Source organism: Furipterus horrens, unplaced genomic scaffold (assembly GCF_987537825.1).
Source record: "Furipterus horrens unplaced genomic scaffold, mFurHor1.1.pri manual_scaffold_11, whole genome shotgun sequence".
Taxonomy (NCBI): Eukaryota; Metazoa; Chordata; class Mammalia; order Chiroptera; family Furipteridae; genus Furipterus; species Furipterus horrens.
The window spans coordinates 81,343,286-81,364,634 of NW_028327181.1; the positions used below are offsets into that span (position 1 = coordinate 81,343,286).

The 21,349-nt window shown below is 55.2% G+C and overlaps 2 protein-coding genes across 3 annotated transcripts; one reads left to right on the top strand and one right to left on the bottom strand.

Moving 5' to 3' along the window:
• The first annotated feature begins 2,097 nt into the window (after positions 1-2,097).
• Positions 2,098-8,904, top strand: GRN (granulin precursor). The gene is made up of 14 exons (XM_090291995.1): positions 2,098-2,161; positions 3,263-3,405; positions 4,640-4,778; positions 4,860-5,030; positions 5,130-5,214; positions 5,939-6,051; positions 6,154-6,289; positions 6,407-6,501; positions 6,739-6,862; positions 7,140-7,237; positions 7,328-7,573; positions 7,802-8,035; positions 8,124-8,354; positions 8,444-8,904. The coding sequence occupies exons 3-14, from the start codon at positions 4,647-4,649 to the stop codon at positions 8,579-8,581; spliced, it is 1,803 nt and encodes a 600-aa protein (XP_090148121.1). The 5' UTR covers positions 2,098-2,161; positions 3,263-3,405; positions 4,640-4,646; the 3' UTR covers positions 8,582-8,904.
• Positions 8,905-9,011: 107 nt separating this feature from the next.
• FAM171A2 (family with sequence similarity 171 member A2) lies at positions 9,012-19,029 on the bottom strand. Of its 2 annotated transcripts, XM_090291745.1 has the most exons (8): positions 18,803-19,029; positions 15,285-15,512; positions 14,960-15,052; positions 12,354-12,512; positions 12,096-12,275; positions 11,883-11,999; positions 11,628-11,754; positions 9,012-11,017 (listed from the first exon to the last, which is right to left on the bottom strand). In XM_090291745.1, exons 1-8 carry the CDS (start codon positions 18,918-18,920, stop codon positions 9,541-9,543), a joined length of 2,499 nt encoding a protein of 832 aa, XP_090147871.1. In that variant the 5' UTR covers positions 18,921-19,029; the 3' UTR covers positions 9,012-9,540. The 2 variants fall into 2 exon arrangements, with proteins under 2 accessions (XP_090147871.1, XP_090147872.1); XM_090291746.1 differs by lacking the exon at positions 14,960-15,052.
• Between the last annotated feature and the right edge of the window lie 2,320 nt (positions 19,030-21,349).

The window sequence follows — 21,349 nt, forward strand, 5'->3', positions numbered from 1 at the left end:
TTTTTGCTGTTGAACACTTTTAATTCTTGCTAAACTCAAAGTGACTGCTTCTAGAGACTTCACCACACACACAAGAGAAAAGAGGCTCGGTGTGAGAAAAACTCTGAGCCCTTTCATGGAGAAAGTTTATGATCCTTTAGGGAGGGTTTCTCAACCTCAGCACTACTGACATTTGGGGCCAAAAAACCTTTGTTAGGGAGGTCTGTCCTTTGCTTCGTAGGATGTTTAGAAGCATCCCTGGCCTCTGTCCACTAGATGCCAATAGTACTTCCCCCGAATTGTGACAACACAGAATGTCTCCACACATTGCGAAATGTCCCCAGTAGGCAAATCACTCCTTTAAGAATTTTGTGATACAGTCATCCCTTGCTATTCGAGGGGAAATTGGTTCCGGACCCCCCACCCCCAGGTACCAAAATCCACAGATGCTCAAGTCCTTTATATAAAATGGTGTAGTGTTTGCATCTAACCTATGCACATCCTCCTGTAAACTTTAAATAATCTCAGATTACTTATGTAGTTGTAACACTGTATTGTTTAGGAAATAATAAGGAAAAATTCTGTACATGTTCAGCACAGAAGCAACCATTATAGGCCTAACTACATATTACATGTCAGCAACAATATAACATTTTAAAAAATATTTTTGAACTGTAGTTGGTTGAGCCCATGAAATATGGAACCCACAGATAAAGAGGGTCAAGTTATTTCAGTACTCTAGGGTTCTTAGGGTTCTTTTTTCTTCTGAGCCTATGTAGTTGTGAGTAATAGGTTCATTTATTGATTTGCCTAACATTTTATTAAAATTGTGTATGTGTGTGAATGTATGTAGTTGATCAATGGAAGCCTAAGTTATGCCCCCTTGCCTTAGGATACACAGGAAGGTAAATATGCACAAATGTCACCAGCGTGAATAATAGTCCCAATTCTCAGCAGGAGCCTTATCCACTGTCTGGACTCTCACTAGCCCTAGGCTGAGCACCACTGCACACAATGAATTCCTCAACCCTGCCACTCCTTCCCTACCCAGACTTGGATTCTCCTCCTACCCCAGCCTCACCCTCAGCTCAGGCTCTTTGCTTAGCTTCCTCCAAGGCCTGGCACCAGGCTTTCTCTGGGCCTCTCTTCTCTCCTGGTGCATCTCCCATCACCGGTCTCTGCCTGGGCCAGGCCTCTTGGCACTGAGCAGTCTGGCTCCTATTGTTGGCTAATCTGTTCTGTGTAGTACATTTTTCTCTCCTCACCAGCCATATAAGTTCCTGGAAGGCAGCGTGATCTGAAACTACAAAGTCACTTCCACTATGCACCCATCCCCTGCTCAGCCTTGTACCAGGCACCCTTGCTTAGCACCAGAAGGCGCCAGCAGCTCCTCAAACCCCACTACATTGAACTTGGCATCCAATCCTTGCCCAAGGCTGCTCTTTCCATCTGGTTTCCTAATGCTCTTTCCAACACCGCCTGTGCAGACACTTCAACTTCTCCCACTTGCGTTAAAATCCTCTCAGGCTCAGCTCAAAAAGGTGCCCCCAAGGTGGAATTAAATATCTTCTTCCCGCCTAGAGTTAACCTACTACCTTTTTCCTACACACATCCACGCATCTGGCACAAGATCATGTACCTTAAATTAGACAGAATCCCTGAGGGCTGTTTTTCCTTGGCCTCACAACTCGCCTTCAACCCCAGAGTTTAATCTGAGTTTGTTGAATAGAATAGAAACAGGATGCACTAGAGTCCCAAATCCAGAAGCGGACATCCTGCAAACGCCCTAGAACGCACACTCTTAAGTAGCAGCTCCTTTGGCTGTCAATGTCTTCAGACAGGCGCGGCCCCACCTCCGGCAAACTATCAGGCGCCTGCACAAGGCAAGGAGCAAGCCAGGGCATCCATCACATGATTCTCCAATCACATGATCCCTAGAAATGGGGTTGAGGAAGGGCGGGGAGGAGGAGAGAGGCTGGGAGGGAGGAAAGTGAATTGAGTAGAAAAGAAGCAGTGCATTGCAGGCTGGCTCCGCCTCTATGTCGACGAGTAGCCAACGGGAGTGCGACAGCCCGAACACCTGGCCAATGGAAACTGAGGTGGGTGGGCCATTGAGCTGCCAGGCCCCAGGTCGGTGAGCTGCGGAGCAGCTGCTACTCAGCGAGCGCGCAGTCGGACGCAGGTAAGGAGGTTGGCCGCATAGACCCCTTGCTTGTTGCTTCCCAAGGCTCCGGCCACGGGGAAGTAGGGGCTTGAGGTTCCAAAGGAACTTCATTCGGAAGGTTAGAGAAGACTCGCTTACAGAACCTTCTTGAGCGTTTGCGATGCTCTGGAGGGAGTTTTATGAAGGGTGGGAATAAGCTGAATGGCAGTGTCTCCCTCTCCCTCTCCCTTGTAATGTTCCCCGGAAGCTGCAGCCCCTTCTCCCAAAGCAGGGACCACTTTGTTTTTGAGCCGGCTCCGCCCCCCGCGTCTGCTGTTGGTGTTGGTGTTGGTGGTTGTAGTGGGGTAGGTAGGTAGTGCCCGCGGCGGCTGGAAGCGGGAGAGGCGCCCGCCCTGGTCCGGGAGCTCAGAGGGCTGCAAGTGGGACTTGAGACCCTGGCCCTCCTCAAAGGACTTGGGAGTAGTTGTGTCTGGCGGTCCCTTACTTCCTCTCTTGCGGGGTGGGACAAGCCAGCTTCCGCCTCTCCCAGCCACCTTTTTTCCCTGCTCGTTCGTCTCTCAGTTGGGTTGGTTCACCTTCTGGGAATCTCTTGCTCCTGACACTCAGCGTTGGAAGGTGCCACCTAGTGGCATATGACAGAGCTGGGGGCTTGAAGAGGCTCCGGTCCTCCCTCTTATGGCAGTGTGGTTGGGGTGGGGTGAGAGAGATCTCCACGGAAAACTCTCCTGAGAGGAACTGGGCCCCCCTCCCCCATCCCTGGCCCTGAGTGTGTGTGCTTGCGTATATATTCATTAGACGCCTACACTATACTTTCTAACCTGAGGACACCCAGGAAGGAAAATAACATAAATAAATCACTAGGGTGCTGAATAGTCTTAGATACACACAGTTAGGCACCCCTTCTGGCCTAAGACAAGAAGTGGGTGGGGCCAGCTGTAGATGTCTTGCCTGGGAGCTATGGGTGTGGAGAGAATGAAAGGGGCTGAAATCCAGGACCAGTCTTCTTCATCCTCACCTGGCCAGAAAGTGGCCTCCTGGGAATGGTCTTTGAGCTGTGGAGGGAACACTGAGACAGGGAGCAACTTTTGAGGCTCTCACAATCCGCGGTGGCAATTCTAGGACCAGGAACCAACTGCAGTACTCAGCTCCTGTGGTCAGCGTTTCTGCTCTGCCTGGTCCACCTGCCTAGAAAACACTTCGGTCCCCCTCCTGTGCTTGGACCCTAGACCTCTAGCCTCCTGGGGTTTGCGGTCCATTCCCAGGTACTGTCCATTGTGCCACATGTGAAATGAATCCACGTCCAATATGCTCTGGAGCCTTCAAAGCCTGTCAACTCTATGACTTGATATATATAACATGGGTGTTACTTAACATCTCTGAGCCTCAGTTTCCTCTGAAAAGTAAAGGCAATAGTCACTACTTTGGGTGGTGGTTGCAAAGAAAGAAAATAATGTAGAGTGTTTAAAATGGCTCCCAATAGGCTCAGCAAGCATTACTGTTTTTGTCCTTCTAGGCAGGGTGACACCTCCTGGGCCCACCCTGTTGATGCAGTGGGGCTGGCTGAGCTTGCGGGAAAGTTGTTTAGGAAGTGAAAGACTGCATCCTCTCCTCACCCCAAACCAAGGCAGGTTCCTTCTGCTAACTCCAGAGTGGCAGCTGGGTGGGCTCTTGTAGTTAGTTTCTCTTCATGTGCGCCGAGTTCCGGCTCCAGGATAGTGGGAGAAGCTGGGGTAGGGAAGTGGTATGTTTGGGGAGTCTGAAAGGTCCTGGTGGTATTGGGGGCCGTTAGAACATAGTGCCTCAAAGGCTGACCCAGTCAGTATGTCCCTTTCCCTTGGTGAGTAGGGGACAGTCAGTGAGCAGATGGTGGCTGGCTTCTGGGAGGGCAGCCCAGACTCCACTGACCACTTTACTTCCCTTTTCTCAACTTTCTCAACCTCGTGGTTTCCCATGTTGTCATGTGACATCCCCTCCCCCACCAACAGGCCTTAGCAGGGTGCAGGTGTAAGCACAGTATCAGGCGAGGAGGCATCCAGAGGGGCTAGCTGGGGAAGTGAAACCCTGGCTTTTCTTCAGAGCAGTACTCCCTCCTTGCACCCCAGCTGTCTCCTCTCATGGCTTCTGATGCCTCCCCCACCTCCCAGAGGTTGCCCCTGTTCCCACAGATCAGACCCACAAAAGCCACAAATCTTCCTGACTCTCACATAGAGATTCAGGTGTTAGGCCATGTGTTGGGGACACAGATTTACACGTACTCATGTCAGCATTCATGCTCATGGGTGTACTTGCACTAGTGCACGTGTGACACACACAGGACACATGTAGGAAGCTGAATCTCAGGCCCCACATCTTGCCTCCTCCCTGGACAAGGAGTTGTGGGGGAGGCTCGGGTAGTCCCAGGCCGGGCCTGGGCCTCGGCCTGGGGGGAGACTGGCCCCAGAATCAAGGGTGGCAGGGACTTACATTAGTTGCCAAATGCTTTTTGGTATTTTGCAGGTGGACCATGTGGACCCTGATGAGCTTGGTGGCCGTAATGACAGGGCTGGTGGTTGGAATGCAGTGCCCAGATGGTCAGGTCTGCCCTGTGGCCTGCTGCTTGAACCCAGGAGGAGCCAGCTACAGCTGCTGCAATCCTGTTCTGGTGAGTGCACTCAGCCCAGGCAAGAGCTGGCAGCTGGGATTTCCCAAAAGATCATCTTGGATGGGACAGAGGAAGGGGCCAGACTCTGGTCCTTTGGCTTATCCTCTCCCTTCTTCCCAGGACAAATGGCCCACAGCACTTAGCAGACGTCTGGGCAGACCCTGCCAGATCGATGCCCATTGCTCTCCTGGCTACTCCTGCCTCCTCACTGTCTTGGGGACCTCCAGCTGCTGCCCGTTCCAAGAGGTGAGGGTACCATTAGGTTGATGGAGGGACTCAGGTCTGTGTTTACATGTTTCTCAGGTAAAAGGGCCTAATCAATGCAGATATCTCTCTGTCCCACAGGCCGTGTCGTGTGGGGATGGCCGCCACTGCTGCCCACGGGGCTCCCACTGCAGTGCTGATGGGCAGTCCTGCTTCCGAAGATCAGGTAGAGTAGGGGTGGAGGTGAAGGTCAGGCAGACAGGCAGCATGTAGAGCTGGAGCACCCAGGAGCCCAGTTGGTTGGGTGACCCTGATTCCTGCTCTGTGCCCTCATTCATGTGGCATCTGTACTAAGCAACCCCCCATGCTCTGGACAGAGGGGCAGCACTGGGGCTAGGAGGGGAAGGAGAGAATGCAGAACCCCAGGTTGGAGACCAGGCATTGCAGGAATGAGTAGAGTCCAAGCTGAGCTGGTTTAATGCCAACCCAGGCAATGGATGCCCCTGCCCTGTGCCATACTGCTGAGGCAAGGCATAGCTTATGGGAAAGTGGTTTAAGAATTCCTGGGAGAATGCCCTGGCTGGTGTGGCTCAGTGGATTGAACGCCAGTTTGTGAACTGAAAGGTCGCTGGTTCAATTCCTAGTCAGGCATATGCCTGGGCTTCAGGCCAGGGATGTGCAAAAGGCAACCAATCGATGTATCTCTGCAGACATTGGTGTTTCTCCCTCTCTTTCTCCCTCCCTTCCCCTCTTCCTAAAAATAAATAAAATATTTAAAAATAAAATATTTAAAAATAAAAGAGTGCCTGGGAGAACACTGAGCCCTAATGCCAGCCCCCCAGTCCCCTGTAGTTGGGTCTGCAGGCCCTGGTATTAGAAACTCCTTAAGTAATAGAGGCAATGACCTTCACTGACTGGGTTGGCGGGATCCTGGGTCATCCTATCCACAGATACCAACCCCTTGGGTGCCGTCCAGTGCCCCGATAGCCAGTTCGAGTGCCCCAACTCCTCCACATGCTGCACTATGCTTGATGGCTCCTGGGGATGCTGCCCCATGCCCAAGGTACAGGTTTGGAAAGATGGGGGTGGGGGTGGGCAGAGGGGCAGCAGGGCAAATTAAGGGGCTGGAAGGGGCAAAGACAGAGTTAGGACCATCTCTTCTCAGGCTTCTTGCTGTGAAGACAAGGTGCACTGCTGCCCCCATGGTACCTCCTGTGACCTGGCTCATGCCCGCTGCCTCACAGCCACGGGCACCCGCCCCCTGGCAAAGAAAATCCCTGCACGAAGAACTAATAGAGCAGGTAAGGAGGTGGGAGAGCATCGGGGTGGGGGTTGGGAGTGAGGAGAGGCCTTGCTTGTCTTCTAGCAGGGGAAGAGTTCTCTACTCTGGCTGCCCCTACACCTCTCTCCCCTTCCAGGGGTCATGTGCCCAGACGGACAGTCCCAGTGCCCTGATGGCTCTACCTGCTGTGAGCTGCCTAGTGGGAAGTATGGCTGCTGCCCAATGCCTAACGTGAGTGAGGGTCTACAGCCACTTGGGCTATGTGCCCACAGCCACCTAGCCTAGACACCTATCTTGCAGGGACTCCAGGGGAGTGAGGTTGGCTGACTGGCTGCTAGGAGCTGGGCTGCTCCGGACTTATGCCACCCCCTAGTGGGGGATTGGGGCAGTGCCAGCTGTCAGCCTGACTGCTGCTTATGCTCAATTGAGACTGGAAGTCACAAAGACCCACCCCTGCCTCCACCCCAGGCCACCTGCTGCTCTGACCACATGCACTGCTGCCCCGAGGACACTGTGTGCGACCTGGTCCAGAATAAGTGCCTTTCCAAGGGGAATGCTACGGACCTCCTCACCAAGCTGCCAGCACACACAGGTACCAGGGGCAGGCCACAGACTCTTCCACCTGCACCACAAGGATCTCTCCACCAGGCTATTCCAGGAACAGACATGGGGGTGGGGGACTGATGGCTGCATGGTGGGGCCAGGGAAGGTACAGCCCCTTTTCTCCACATTGGGCCTCACCTTATGATCACTGCCAGGGGTGGTCCTCCATCCTCAACATCTGGTTCCAATCATGGAGTTGGCCAAGGGGAGGCACCGAGAGGGTTCTCAGTGCCACTGCTGACCTGTCCTCCTTGCCTAACCCACAGTGCAAGAGGTGAAGTGTGACATGGAGGTGAGCTGCCCAGATGACTACACCTGCTGCCGCCTCCAGTCAGGGGCCTGGGGCTGCTGCCCTTTTGTCCAGGTACCCAGGAGTGGTGGAAGGGCCAAGCTGAACAGAGGGTAGCAGCCAGCTAGGCCCCTATGCCTATTGCTCCCTCTCTACCCACCCTAGGCTGTATGCTGTGAGGACCACATACACTGCTGCCCAGCTGGGTTTAAGTGTAACACAGAGAAGGGTACCTGTGAAGAGGATGCCCGCCAGCTGCCCTGGATGGAGCAGATCCCAGCCCACCTTAGCCTGCCAGACCCCCAAGCCATGGAGAGTGATGTTCCCTGTGATAATATCACCAGCTGCCCTTCCTCCAATACCTGCTGTCGACTCATGTCTGGAGAATGGGGCTGCTGTCCTGTCCCAGAGGTGCATGGTTAGGGGGATAGCACTTGGGGGGACAGTGCCTTGGCTGTGCAAATGGCCACGCTCCTGTTACCTGCTCTTCTACTCTACCTAGCCCACAGTGGCACACCAGCCCTCAGATTTTGTTCCCAGCTGGAGGAAGTGAGCAGGAGAGGCAGAGTGGGGATAGGTGTTCCATCGCACATAGTATAGCTTCCTAGACCACTCTTTCTGCCCCTTCTCCCCACTCAGGCTGTCTGCTGCTCCGACCACCAGCACTGCTGCCCCCAGGGATACACATGCTTGGCTGAGGGGCAGTGTCAGAGGGGTAACAAGGTGGTGGCTGGACTGGAGAAGATGCCTGCCCACCGGACTTCCCTGTCCCAACCCAGAGACATGGGCTGTGACCAGCACACCAGCTGCCCAGTGGGGCAGACCTGCTGCCTAAGCCTGAGTGGGAGCTGGGCCTGCTGCCAGTTGCCCCACGTGAGTGCCCACCTGCTGCCCTTGGTAAGGGAAGCTGAGTCCCAGGAGAATGGGGGGACAAGAGCATAATGCCACTCTGCCCCCCCAGGCCGTGTGCTGTGAGGACCGCCAGCATTGCTGCCCAGCTGGGTACACCTGCAATGTGAAGGCCCGAACCTGTGAGAAGGAGGTGGACTCTGCCCACCATGCTGCCCGCCTGACCCTTGGCCCTCATGTGGGTGTGGGGAATGTGGAGTGTGGGGAGGGCCACTTCTGCCATGATAACCAGACCTGCTGCCAAGATAGCCACAAGAGCTGGGCCTGCTGTCCCTTTCACCAGGTTAGTGCCACCCCCTACCCTGGGGCTGGGTATGGGCCTAGGCCAGGTCCTGCTTGGTCTAACTCTCATACCTTCCTCTGACCATCCAGGGCATCTGTTGTGCAGATCAGCGTCACTGCTGTCCTGCTGGCTTCCGCTGTGGGGCCAGGGGCAGCAAGTGTTTACGCAGGGAGACCCTGCGCTGGGACTCTCCTTTGAGGGACCCAGTCCCAAGGCAGCTGCTGTGAGGAAAGATTGAGGACTGAAGACAATCTATAGCCCTTGGGACCCTACTCAGAGGCTACCCACTGCTCAGGCCTCCCCAGCACCTCTCCCCCACCAAATTTCCTGGACACCCCCCTTCATTCTGAGTCCTCCCAATCATCATGAGAGGTGGGGCCTCAATCTAAGGCCTCCCTTATCAGATGGGGGACTGTGGCAAAGCCACATTACAAGCTGCCATCCCCTCCCCCAATTTCTGTGACTGCTGTGGCCAGGTGCTCTTCCCTATCCAGAGGTGTGTGTATGTGTGTGTGAATGTATGTACTCTTAATAAAGTTTGTACACTTTCTTAACAGTGTTTAATTTGGCCACCCTGCCTGCCCTCCCCAGGGCATCCCTGAACAAAGACCCCCATCCAGCACCCATATTCCCTCGACCCCACAGAGACACACAGAGTTAATCTCACCAGTTATATTTGCTGCTGCCCATGGTGATCCCATCACATTATCTCCTTTTCCCCAGAGCCACCCCAGCCACCAGCCACTGTGACCTGGTAACCCAGAGGTGGGCTAGTCAGCAAGCAGCACCCCTCCCTTCCCAGGGGTCAACAGAGAATGCCCTCTCCCTTCCCAGCCCTCACACTAGCAGCTGAGGCCTGGCTGCCCCTCCTGCGTTCCCACAATAGAACTTTCTATGTACAGCCACGTTTATACAGGCACTGCTTCCCCCCACCCAGTCCTACTCCCCAGCACCTCCCAACGGGGGTCTGACCCCTCCCACCGCCCTCTTGGAGGAAGACATGGGGTCCCTCCCAAGACATTCATTACCCAGCACATACCACTGGACAGCTCCGCCTGGGCACCTTTCAAATCCCAGGGCTAAGAGCGAGTACCCCCGCAACCTCCTGGGGCGCGCACCCTGGGGACTGGCCCAGGCGGACGGGGCGGAGCCCGACCCAGAGGCTGCGCCAGGCCGGGAGGGGGCGCTATTTGACGTTGAATACCATCAGCGGCCGCTCCTCCCGCCGCTGCCAAGGGCTCTTCTTGTCGCCTCCCTCGTCGCCCCCCTCCACCCCCAGCTCGTCCTCCGGGCTGGTGAGCGAGTCGCGACGCAGCTCGCTGGCGCTGCTGCGGGAACTGTCCCCGCGGCTGCGGCCCCGACCTCGGGGTACTGTGGCTGCCCGGCCCTCGGGCGCTGCCACCTCGTCCAGCAGCGGTGTCAGCGAGTTGTCCTCCGGGGAGCAGAGGCCCGTGCGGCTCTCGCTGCTGCTGGGCTCCGTGTCCTCGCTGAGCGCCAGACGCGGGGGCGCCGGTGGCGGCGGCGGGGGCGGCGGCGGCGGGGCGGCTGTCGGGGCGCGCTCCCGCTCCTCCCGCAGGGGCCGCCGACGCGCGGGCCGCGCCTCGTGCACGTCGACGCCCGAGTCCAGGCTGGCATCCGTGCTCCGCCCGCCACCGCCAGCCTGCAGGTCGATGTAGGAGTGGCGTACCTGCGAATTGGAGCGGCCGTCGAGGGACACAAACCAGGCGCGTGGGTGCGGCTTCACGCCTAGTTCGAGCAACTTCTTCTCGGTCAGTGCCTGCAGCTCCCCGTTGAGCTGAGCCATGGTGGACTCGTTGAACAGCACTGGGATGGTGACCGAACCGCTGACCGGCGCCGAGCGCCCGCCCCCCCAGCCCTCGCCGCTGCCACCCGCGCTGCCCTCGCCTCCCGCGCCCGAGTGGCCCTGCATCAGTGGGCGCTGGGGGTCGGGCTGGGGAAAAGGGCGCGCTGGGCCGGGGGCCGTGCTCTCGGGCGGAATGGGCTCGTCGCCCGCCCCAGCGGCTCCCGCGTCGCCGCCCAGGCGCACATAGTGCGCGGGTATCACCAGAGTTGGCATGACATTGCGGTAGACACTGTCCTTGAGGTGGTCGATGGAACCGCAGAAGATGAGCTGCCCTGCCTGGCTGAGCGACGGCGGCCGAGCCAGCTGGTCCACGGACTGAGACAGCAGGAAGTCGGGGGTCTTGCTCTCGGCCGTCCCCTTGTGGCCCAGGTAGTGCTCGAAGGGTGGCGGTGGCGAGGGCGGCTCTGGCAGGAAGGCCGTGGCCCCAGAGGGCCCCCGCCGGTACTCCTCTAGGCCTGGCTCCAGCCCGCCAGGACCTTCGACGGAGCGGGTGCCCTTAAGCCCGGCGCCCTCACCCACGCGGGCACCTGCAGGCTCGGCGGCCGGACGGCAGGCAGAGCGTGGCTTGGCGCGGAAGAAATCATCCCGGGAGGCAGCCAAGTCGCGGGAGCTGGAGAAGGTGGAGTGGAGGGGACCTGGAGGTGGAGCCTCGGGGTCCCCGGACGGGGCAGGCTCCAGAGGCCCCCCACAGATGAGGTGGAGCTGGGACATGGAAGTGGCCTGGTCTCGTTTATTGCCGTCACAGGGCCCGGAGAGCTGCAGCTTGCGGTGTTGTTGTCTCGGCTTCAAGCAACGCCTCCTGGAGAGGAGGGGGCAGACCGGACCCTTAGAAAGGGGTAATGTCAGAGCAACTCCCTAACCCCCGCAGCTCCCAATACCCCCTCAACACGAGGGATTGATATAGTTGGAGGGGTTGGGGCAATGCCTGGGACTCGGAAGGGAGGGAGGAAGGAAAGGGAAGGAAGGAAAGGGAAAAGAACAAAAGAAAACCGCCTGGGAGAGGTTTGTGGAAAGAGCTTGCATGTCTGTGGGAAGTTCAGCCAACAGCTGTGCCCATTTGGGTCCCTCTCCAGTAAATTGCCTTCGCATGTAGGAGGTCCAGTGAGAACCTGGGAGGAGCTCCTAAGCCTGAGGTCCTGTGGATATGAAAGCCTGGCTGGTAGGAGCAGCTTTAGGTTGTCTCTGGAGGGGCCTGGCCTGCAGGTCCTGCCTCCCCTTTCCCATTTCTCTCAAGCCACCAGTCTTTCAGTCTTTGCATGTGCATATGCCTTGCTTTCCGGTCAGCACCTTGAGGATCAGACTATGCTTTTATGCATTTTGGGGGCCCGAGCACCCAACACAAGGCCAAGCATAGAGCAGGCCTCCGTCTGCATAGGATGAGAGAAGGTGGGGGTCTCAGTGACACTCACCGGCAATAGTAGATGAGCAGACATAGAAGAATGAGCACCAGCAGGGCCAGGGCCGCCAGGATGGTGAGCAGGAAGATGGTATGGTAGGTGCCAATGTCCTGGATGCCCGATGTGATGGTGACCAGTCCTGTGCCAGGCAAGAGCTTAGGGTTCCAGGTGTGGTTGCCCTTCCTGCCTTTCAGAAGGAGCCCATTCTCCCAGTCTCCCATTCCCCCACAGCCCCCTGTCATTCCCTGCCCACACACACATCCTCACCAGCTGTGGGGGAAGCCATGGCAGCTGCCCAGTACCCCAGCTGGGAGGAGACGAAGGTCCAGTAGAGCTGCCGGCCTTCCTTCCGGATCATACCAGTGCCATTGCGTACCCACAGCCCTGTGAGAGGCAGGGATCACATCAGACTCAATGTCCCTCCATCTAAAGTCTCTCTATCCCCAAACTCCAGCCCCGGCAACCCTCTGAGGCACTCACCACTCTTGGGATCAAACCTCCAGGCTGGAATGCTGGTGCCCACAGCAAGGGCACGAGGCTCTGAGGGCACAGGCAGGGACAGGTGGATGGGGCCTGAGAGTGGCACTTCTGTCCCATTGCCTGTTAGCAGGTGCACACTCACAGCAGCCAGGGGCATCAGCTCCAGCCAGGAGGCATTGCCTGCGGGAAGGGGACACAAGGCTGAGGGCTAAATCCTTTGTGAGGGAACATCCCTCCCATGCATGGCACCCAGCGTACCTGAGCTGGAAGCCTCAGTGCCCAGGAAAGCAGGGAAAGCCCGCATTTCCTGCTGGGTGCTGGCAGGTGTGAGCGAGGCCCAGAGCTGGCTGTAGGTGGAGCTGACAGGTAGGCGGGCAGCCCGCCTCTGAAACTGCACCCAGGGCTGGGATCGAGCACCTGGAGAGAGAGAGGGGAGGAGCTGCAGTTGCCAGGGACCAGAGCAGAAAGCAAGTATCTAAGGAGATGGGGAGCCATTGGGTCAGACCACTTGGGAGGCCAGGGAAGGTGGTGACTTAGGGAGAGAACTGGGAGGGACATGGATCAGAAATCTCCTAGTCCTAGCTGTGTGACCCTGAGCAAGTTACTTGCTCTCTGAAAGTTTCCATATTAACCTATAAAGTGATGAGGTTCAGGTCCTCAAACAATTATTGTCTATTGTGTGGCAGGCACTATGTTAGGTGCTAGGGACACAAAAATGAGTAAGATATAATTCACGATTCCCTGCCTTCAAGTTCACAGTCTAGTGTGGTGCAGTCAGGGTACCCATTAGAACTTTGCTGTGATGGATGGAAATGTTCTGTATCTGTGTTGCCTATTACAGTACCCAGCAGACACACATGGCATTAAGCACTTGAAATGTGGCTAGTGTAGTGTGACTGAGAAACTGGGTTTATTTTTAATTTTTAAAAATTTAATGAACTTTAAATTTATTTTTAACAATTTTAATTTATTTTTAGAGAGTGGAGAAGGGAGGGAGAAACAGAGGGAGCGAGACATCGATGTGCTAGAGATACATTGATCAGTTGCCTCTGGCATATCCCCAACTGGGGACCTGGCCCACAACCCAAGCATGTGCCCTGACCGGGAATCAAACTGGAAGCCTTTCAGTTCACAAGTCAGCACTCAATCCACTGTGCCACACCAGCCAAGGCAAAATTTATTTAAATTTAAATAGCTGCATGTGGCTAGTAGCTACTGCATTAGATGGCTTAGGTGGTGTGTGCACTTTGTGAGTCTGCCTGTCTTGGGGTGGAGAGGACATGATACAATATGGTAATAGCTAATGCTTATTAAGCTTTGATATACTGAGGACTGTTCTAAGCAGGCTACTTATATTAAAACCCCTGTAATTAGCACACCAGCCCCTGATGTAGGTACCTCTATCATCAACCCCATTTTATAGGTCTAGAAATGGAGGCAGGAGAGTTCAGTAACTTGCGTAAGGTCACAATCCTGGAGCCTGACTGAAGCCTAGGTCGTCTGGTGCCAGGAGACATTCTGTCACTCACCATTCCATCCTGCCTTGTGCAAGGGGAGTTTGGCTATGTGGCACCTTGCAGGATGAGTAAGACAGCCAGGAAAGAAAGTGGAAAGGGACTTCCAGGAGGGCTGCCAGGAGAAAGGCCCAGTGGCACAGTGCAGCATGCTGGTTAGGGGCCTCCAGGTGACCGGAGTGGGATGTGTGAGGCAGTGGCAGGCCAGGTCCCAGGGGGCATGGTCAACATGTGAACAGTCTAGGCTCTATACTGAAGCAGCGGGAGCTTTGGGAGGCTTTGAGTTAGGGGGCAAAGGATGGTTCCTTTGGCATTTTAGAAACCTCTAAAGAAATTTTAGAAGCCTCTGGTTCAGGAACAGAGATGATGAGCAAATGTAATTTGAGGAGGGGCTTCTCCCACTCCAAAACCCAGAATGTCTCCTTAGTACTAGCTAGATGGAGTGTCCCCTCTGCCAGGCTTCATCAGCCAGTCTGCACCAGGTGCTCCTCCTGCATAGCCAGACCAGAGCATCCCATTCCGCCCCTGCATCTGGAATACTTCCCCAGGCCTTCCTCTCCAGTGAAGGTGCCTTTGTTCCCTCTGCAGCTCCCAAGGCCATACAGTCCCATAGCTCCCTTCACCAAATTCTCTCATCCTACAACACTCGCAGGTTAGGGTTTTCTCAATATTGAATGCAGCTGCCATCTACTCCATTGTTCAGCCTGCTTTGTATTCAATAATTATTTCAGGGTTTGTGATGATCTGTTTGTGTGCCTTCCCACTTGACTGTGAACTCCACAAGGCAGGGAGTGGGTCTTTTCTTTCTTACCATTGTTTCCCAGCACCAGACATAGTGCCAGGCACAGCCTAGGCACCGCAATAAGTCTTAGTTGAATGAGACTGAAAGCTCATGGGTATACCAGGGCCACTGCAGGATTGCTCCAGGCCTTGCATTCCAACAGTGCCCAATATCTTGAAATGGCCCTCTCGTGGTCTTCTAACATGGCCAGGTTCCCAGTACAACAAGGGCGTGGAGACCCACTGAAGACAAAGGTGGCAGTGAGTGGGAATTCTAACGGTAGGAGTAGATGGAGAATAGAAACCACGAGAAGCCCCAATAACAATAAACATTTATTGACCACCTTCTGTGCTATTTTTTGCACGCTTGGTAATATTTGATCCTTACCCCAATTTGATGATATAGATACTATCAATATCTGCATCATATATTGATAGATGAACAAACTGAGGCTCAGAGGTTAAGTGACTTGCCCAGGGGCACCCAGCTAGTATGGAAGAGCAGAGTTCTCTATACCCATGTCATGGGGGAGGAAGAGAAGATCGGGGGGGAGGTAAGGGGAGCCTTACCAGGAGAACCCAAGAGGATGTGCACCTGGTCCTCATAGAGAATGAGGGTAGCCGGCCGCTCGGGGAGCAGGTAGAGGCTGACTGACGCATATACTGTGGGAAGGGTGGCCTGTCAGCTCCAGAGAAAGCCCCTGCCACCCCCATTTGGGACACTCCCACCATCCAAATCCTGGTGACTTCATCCTCCCTCAACCCCCACTGCACACCCCAGCCCAGGCAGCAGCTGCTGGAAAGCCAACTCCCTCTGTCCCCAAGGACTATCTTGGGAAGGGGTTGATGAGGTCAGCTGCTGTCCCCCCCCCCCTCCACCTGCCCCTGCACTCACAGGGCAGCTTGTCAACGCGCCAGGGCACAGAGTTGGTGAGGAAGCCAGAGCGGGCAGCAGTGACCAGCACCCAGGTACCCAAGCGGTAACTGAGGGGCAGTGTGGCCACGCCCTCTGAGTCTGTGGTGCCAGCGGCCAGCAGCATACGATTCCCAAACACATCCACGGAGGCCCGGTCCAAAGGCACCAGCTCCCCGCTCACATACACCTGCACCTTGATCAGGATCTCTGTGGACAAGATGGGGTGAGGAGAGTGAGGAGGAGAGAGGAGAGAAGAGAGAACTGAGGAGAGTTCAGAAGAGAGGGCTGTAGGTTGGGCGTAGCTTTGAGTCCAAGACTAGACAAGATATTCTAAAAGCCAACATTTACAGAGCCCTCAAACTTCACATCAGCCTGTGAGGTAGGTGGCACTACTACTACCATATTTCATCAAGTCTAACACTTACACTTTTCCACATTTTAACATTTCTGAACTCAGACTATGTCTCTAGTTGATGATGTCATAATTATAATCGGCAGCATTTCTTACTGGTACATGAAATAATGGTGTATCTTCCAGTCAATGATGTATTAGACTTGATTAAACATGCTCTTGGCCCATTTTACAGATAAAGAAACTGAGGCTCAAAGAATTTATATACTTGCACTATAGTTAAGTGGGACATCTGGGATCCAAACCTGGGAATTGACATCTAGATCCAAATTCTTAGCTACTGGACCCTATGGGGAGTGGTGTCAGGGTGAGGGAGGGAAAGGAGGGTTGAGAAAGAATGAATAAGGAGAGAACCAGTGGCTGCCAAGTGGAGAGGAGAGGGGTCAGGATTCAGCCATTTGGATGGGAGGATGGGCTCTTGGTCAGAGTTTGGGTTCTCAGGAAAAAACTAAGAAGCAGACACGAGGGAAATGGTTATTCCCATCATTCATTCTCTTCCCAGAACCCTTTGCACAAACCTGTTTCTCTTCAGATTTAGAGACTCACCCCAACCCTGAAGCCCAAACAAGTACCTCCTGACCCCTCCTCCTCACGTGTACTGCTGGTCCCCTCCCAGCTGGTCAGCTACAGTCAGTCACCATGGCAACGCCCTCTTCCCTCCCAAGAGATGGGCAGGGAGCTGGGGCCCTAGCAAGGGGAAAGAGATAGGGAGGGAGGGACCCAGGGCCAAGGGAAACTGGTGTGGAGGGGGCTGGGAAGTCCATGTCCTTTGCATTCCAGCCAAATCTGCCCCTAGCCCATCGATTGTCTAGCTGGCAGGAGCCTGCAAGTGTCCTGATCTCAGATGGGGTAATGGGAGGAGGAAACAGGCTTAGAGTTTTCTCATGGATCCCCCAGACAGCCTCGGATCCCGAGCACCATCTAACCCTTCCCACTCAGTACAGCCCCTCCCTCAAGAACATGCCTCATCCCTACCTTGCTGTTAATACGGAGGTGTCATGCTTGGAAAGGTACAGAAACCTTAAGTGGGGGCCCCCAGAGGCAGGTAAGGAGTGGGCTGGGTGCCAGACACAAAACTAGGGGAGTCTAGGTACAGAGGAAAGAGCTGGGAACTGAGAGGGCTAAGGGCCACAGGGCATGGGAAGGTCAGGGGGCCTCACTGGTGGAGTCTAATACTCAACAGTGTCAGGTGTCTTATCTCAAGCTTCCAACCTCAGGGACAGGGCCACCACGCCTGCCCCTGGCATCCCATCCAGCTGTTCCTGAACTCACCATTCTGTCCACTCCCAGGCTGAAGCCTCAGCTCTGTAGGGTGGGTGCACACACTCTGCACTTTCCTGCTCTCTTGTTCTCCTGGGAATTGGCAGCTTCCCGTCTACCACCACCCCCAGTAGGAATTCTGAGAAGCTAGAGGGGCCTGGCTACTCCCTACCCCCACCCCAGGCTAGGAGCAGCTGGATGGAGCAGCTGGGAAGAGGGAACCCAGGAGTATGGACTATGGGCATTTGAGGGAATGCCTTGGATTCAAGGGCCAGCTCTTTAGAAAAGGGGAGAGAGCCCAGGGATCAAACTGGGTGGGTATGTAAGGCCTGAAGGAGGCATAAGTGCCCAACCTGGGGGTAAAGGGGCAGGTGCCCAGATTTCCTTTCCCCTTCCTCTCAACTGGGCCTCCAGCTCGCAGACTGGGAGAGCCCAAGTCCTGGCTCTATTCCAGCCAATTCCCTGAGCCCCCTTCCCTGGGGTGCAGGCCATATAAGAAAGGCCTTCTGAGAAACTAGGACCCATTCCTAGCCATCAAATCTCTTGTCCCCTAGAGCACAGAGAAGACTGAGGCCAGAGGAGATCCCCATTCCTCAAAGCCTGACATTCCAAACAGTATCCGCTTCTCCTGGCTTCAGCCCTGCCTCATTCCAGGAGGAAATCCGACCCCCTCCCTTCATCCGGACCCCACTTCCCCAATCGAGATGCCCCCACCCTGCTTTTCCTGCCAGCTTCTTGGTGGAGCACCAGTTCGGGTTCAGACAGGGATGGGGCCCAGGGGCTAGAGAGGGGAGAGCAGTAGCTGGGTGGTTGGGCAGGAGGCTAGAAGCGAGGTGCAGGGCTGGAGTGGGTTGCGAACCCAAGCTAGGGAAGGGGTCGTGGTCTAGCTCTTCCACCCTCTCCTGCAGCAAGAGCTGACCCCACCCCCACCTCACACACCCACCTGGGCTCGGTGAGGCGCTGGGAGGGTCTCCTCCACTGTGATGGAGAGGTGAGATGAGGAGGGGGGTGATCTGGGAGCAGACTGGGGACAGGAGTGGCCGGAAGCCTGCTGGACAGGACCCAGGAGCCTGCCCTCCCAGCCGGCACTGCCCACAACGAGCTAACCAGTTCAGCATGGCTCCGTCACCACAGCCCTGCCATGCGCTAAGGTGGGAATCACAATGTACCCCTTTTTCCAGAGCCCCCCAACTGCAGCCCCTTCTCCTTAACTGACTGAGCAGCGTTTCTTAGGTGCACCCCCAAATCTGAACCTGAGGGGCTGGCTGGGGGCTGTCAGGCTCCAAGGCGAAGAAACCCCATTCGAACAGTCAATCCGCCCACAGCCTCACCCACTCCCCCTTCTCCCCTCCCTCCGTCAAACCCAGCTCTAGGCGCCCAGCCCCCGTTCGGGCCTAGGGTGGCAACCGATGCGGCGCCCCCACCCAACCGGGGTCTGGAGCGAGGAACCCGTAGGGGGCTGCGGAGCAGGCGCCCGCCCCAGCCCGCCCAGGGGCGGGTGTCTACCGCAGACAATGGCTCGGGCAGCAGCGCCTCGCGGATCAGGAGGGAGAAAAACAAGACAGGACGGGGGCGGCGGAGCAGAGCCTGGGGACCCCCTGGGGACCCCCACCCTCCCTATTTGTGTCTCCTCGAAACCTCTCCCTGGCGGTCCTCATCCCCCCTAAAAGCGCCGAACCAAGGTCGCTTATCTCCCCCACCCAAATTCAGGGAATAGAATAGCCCCGAATTCACGAGCGCCGCCAAGAGGAGGCTGGCGGGCGGAGGCCCGGTGGGAGTGGGGGGCGCAGGCCGGCGATCGCTGCCCATCCTGGCCGAGACTCACCCTGCGGACTGGGGGGCTCCGGCGGCGACTTGCCTGGAGCCCGGGAGGCGCCGCCGAGCAGCAGCCCCAGCAGCGGTAGTAGCCGCGCTAGCACGCTGGGGCCACTCGGCGGCGGCATCGCGGGGCTCGGCCCAGCCTTAGCGGCCCATGGCTTTCGCCCGGCCCCGCACGGCCGACCCCGCTCAGCCCCAGTTCTGCGCCGCGCCGCTCGGGCTCCCGCTCTGGCTGCGGCGGCCGCTCAGCGCGATTGTCTCAGCCCGGAGCCGCGCCAGCGCCCCCTGCAGGCAGCGCCCTACCCCCGCGGGCCTCCGGGCACCGCCCCCTCACCGCCCCGCTCCGCCTGCTGCCCGCTGGCCCTGCCAGAGCTCAGCCCACCCTGCAGCCACCATCCTGCGGTCCCAGACTTGGGGCTGCAAGGGAGTGTGGCGAATAGGGTCCAATCGCCAGGGTACTTGGAGTTCCAGAGCCCCGAAATTTGGTGCAAAATTTGGGGGTGGGAGAAATGGCTATTGCTTGCAATATACTGAGAGAGAGGTGGATTTCGTCATAAGCGTCTCCAAAAAGTCTAAGAACTGCCCTGCTTTACTGCTCCCCTTTCTCCGCATAAATATTAGCACAGTGCTGGGGAATTAGTCCCGGTTCTTGTCTAGCTCTTGCATCTTATTAAGCCATGAGCAAGTTTGTTCCTTTAAAGTGAGAATTGTAATCTCTACCTCGTGGGGCTGTTGTAATGATTAAGTGAGATAATAATGTAAAGGGTCTAGCTGTAGCACATGCCTGACAAGGTGCTATTGTTGGTCCAGGAAATAAGATCCATCGATGGGTTATCATAATGATTAGGAAGTTCTAGAGGGGGAAACAGCCTGTCTTTCCCGCTGAGAATCACCAGTTGGTCTCTGGGTCTGGTTCATGAATGACCATCTGAATTTTTTTCTTCTTTCTCAGCCATTAAACTCCACATTTGAAGATAGCTATTGGTCTGCCCTTTAGTCCCAGCCAAACTCTCTTTCCTTCCAGTTTCTGGTTGTCATCATCACTCAGTTTCTGGGTGGCCTAATCCTCATCTAATCTGGTATCCCTCTCCTGGTTCTCTCTGGCTTGTTACCTTTTCTTTCTCAAAATGTAGTGCCCTGAAGGAGATTGGATACCTAGAGCAAAGAACTCAGCAATGCAGGCTTCTCTCCTGGTCGAGTCTTTTGAAATAAGGGAACCTTGTTTTCAGATTGTAGCCAAAAACCAATAAACTTTTTCTTTCTTCCTTGTTCCCTCCCTCCCTTCCTTCCTTCCTTCCTGTCTTCCATTCTGTTTTTCTTCCTTTCCTTTCTTCTAGTCCTCCTCCACTCATAAATTTCCATCTAACCAGATTTTCCAGTCCTTTTCTTATGTAACCAAAATTTTGGAACCTCAACACAGGATTTAGCACTCATCCCTGGTGAATTTCATCTTGTTGGTTACAACCCAACTTTACAATCTGTCAAGGCTGCCTCAGATCTGCTTCAGTCACTCATCATATTGGAGCTCCCTCTCAGCCAGCAGCCATCTGCAGGGTTAAGGGACTCATGACAATACAAGCAGCCCAGAGTTAGGATGGAGCTTTGGGACACCCCCATAGAGATACCCTTCAGCTTTATCAAAATTGTTCAGTTTTCAATCCAAGTCTCTTCCATCTAGCTCACATTTCTGTCCTGTGTATAAGGACAAATGCCAAATGTTTTGTTGGATTAAGATAAATAGTCTGGGGCTGTCCAACTGCAATGGTGGCAGGGGGTGGGGGATGGATTTGGCTGGTGTTCAAGGATCATGGCTTAATCTTTTCCTAAATATTCAGTCACCCAACTAGAAACCTGTTATGGAACTTGCCATGCATGGATATAAAATTGTTCTGTTCTGTTCAGAATTTACCTTTTTCCCCTTTCAGTAGCAGCTCTTGTGAGGTAAGCCTGTCCATTAATGACTTCCTCAACACTTAGCATCAAGTCCAAAGTCTGCCCCTTGGTCACAGGCGCTGTCTGCCTGCCCTGATCCCAACCTCATCTCCGGGATTCCTCAACTGCCTTTAGCCCATGGGCCTTCTTGCTTTTACGTGAACCCATCAAGCCTGCTTCCACTTCAGGGCCTTTTCACTGGCTGCTCTTTCTGTCCAGAACACTATTTCCCTGCAGCTGTCCAGCTCATTCGTTCATTTCTCTGCCCACCTCATCAGAGGGGCCGTCCCTGACCACTCTGAACACACCTTTAAAAGCCTTTTTTTTTTGCCTTGGCTGGTGTGGTTCAGTGGATTGAGTGCCAGCCTGTGAACCAAAGGTTGCTGATTTAATTCCCAATCTGGGCACATGCCTGGGTTGCGGGCCAGGTCCCCAGTTGGAGGCATGTGAGAGGCAACCAATCAATGTATCTATGTCTCACACATCTTGCACATCGATGTTTCTCTTCCTCTCTTTCTCTCTCCCTTCCCTTCTCTCTAAGAAGAAATAAATAGGTAGATAAAATCTTTCTTTTAAAGCCCCTTTTTAAAAATTGGGAGTGGGAAGATCATGTTCTTTTCTC

What these genes read in the sequence shown, in the direction of transcription:
- GRN (XM_090291995.1), top strand. Translation starts at nt 4,647, where the DNA reads ATGTGGACCCTGATGAGCTTGGTGGCCGTAATGACAGGGCTGGTGGTT. An exon ending in GCTACAGCTGCTGCAATCCT is followed by an intron (nt 4,779 to 4,859) that starts GTTCTGGTGAGT and finishes GGACAGAGGAAG; the next exon opens with GGGCCAGACTCTGGTCCTTT. An exon ending in GCTGCTGCCCGTTCCAAGAG is followed by an intron (nt 5,031 to 5,129) that starts GTGAGGGTACCA and finishes TCTGTCCCACAG; the next exon opens with GCCGTGTCGTGTGGGGATGG.
- FAM171A2 (XM_090291745.1), bottom strand. Translation starts at nt 18,920, where the DNA reads ATGCCGCCGCCGAGTGGCCCCAGCGTGCTAGCGCGGCTACTACCGCTG. An exon ending in GCGCGTTGACAAGCTGCCCT is followed by an intron (nt 15,053 to 15,284) that starts GTGAGTGCAGGG and finishes CCCTTCCCACAG; the next exon opens with TATATGCGTCAGTCAGCCTC. An exon ending in CATGGCTTCCCCCACAGCTG is followed by an intron (nt 11,755 to 11,882) that starts GTGAGGATGTGT and finishes TGCCTGGCACAG; the next exon opens with GACTGGTCACCATCACATCG.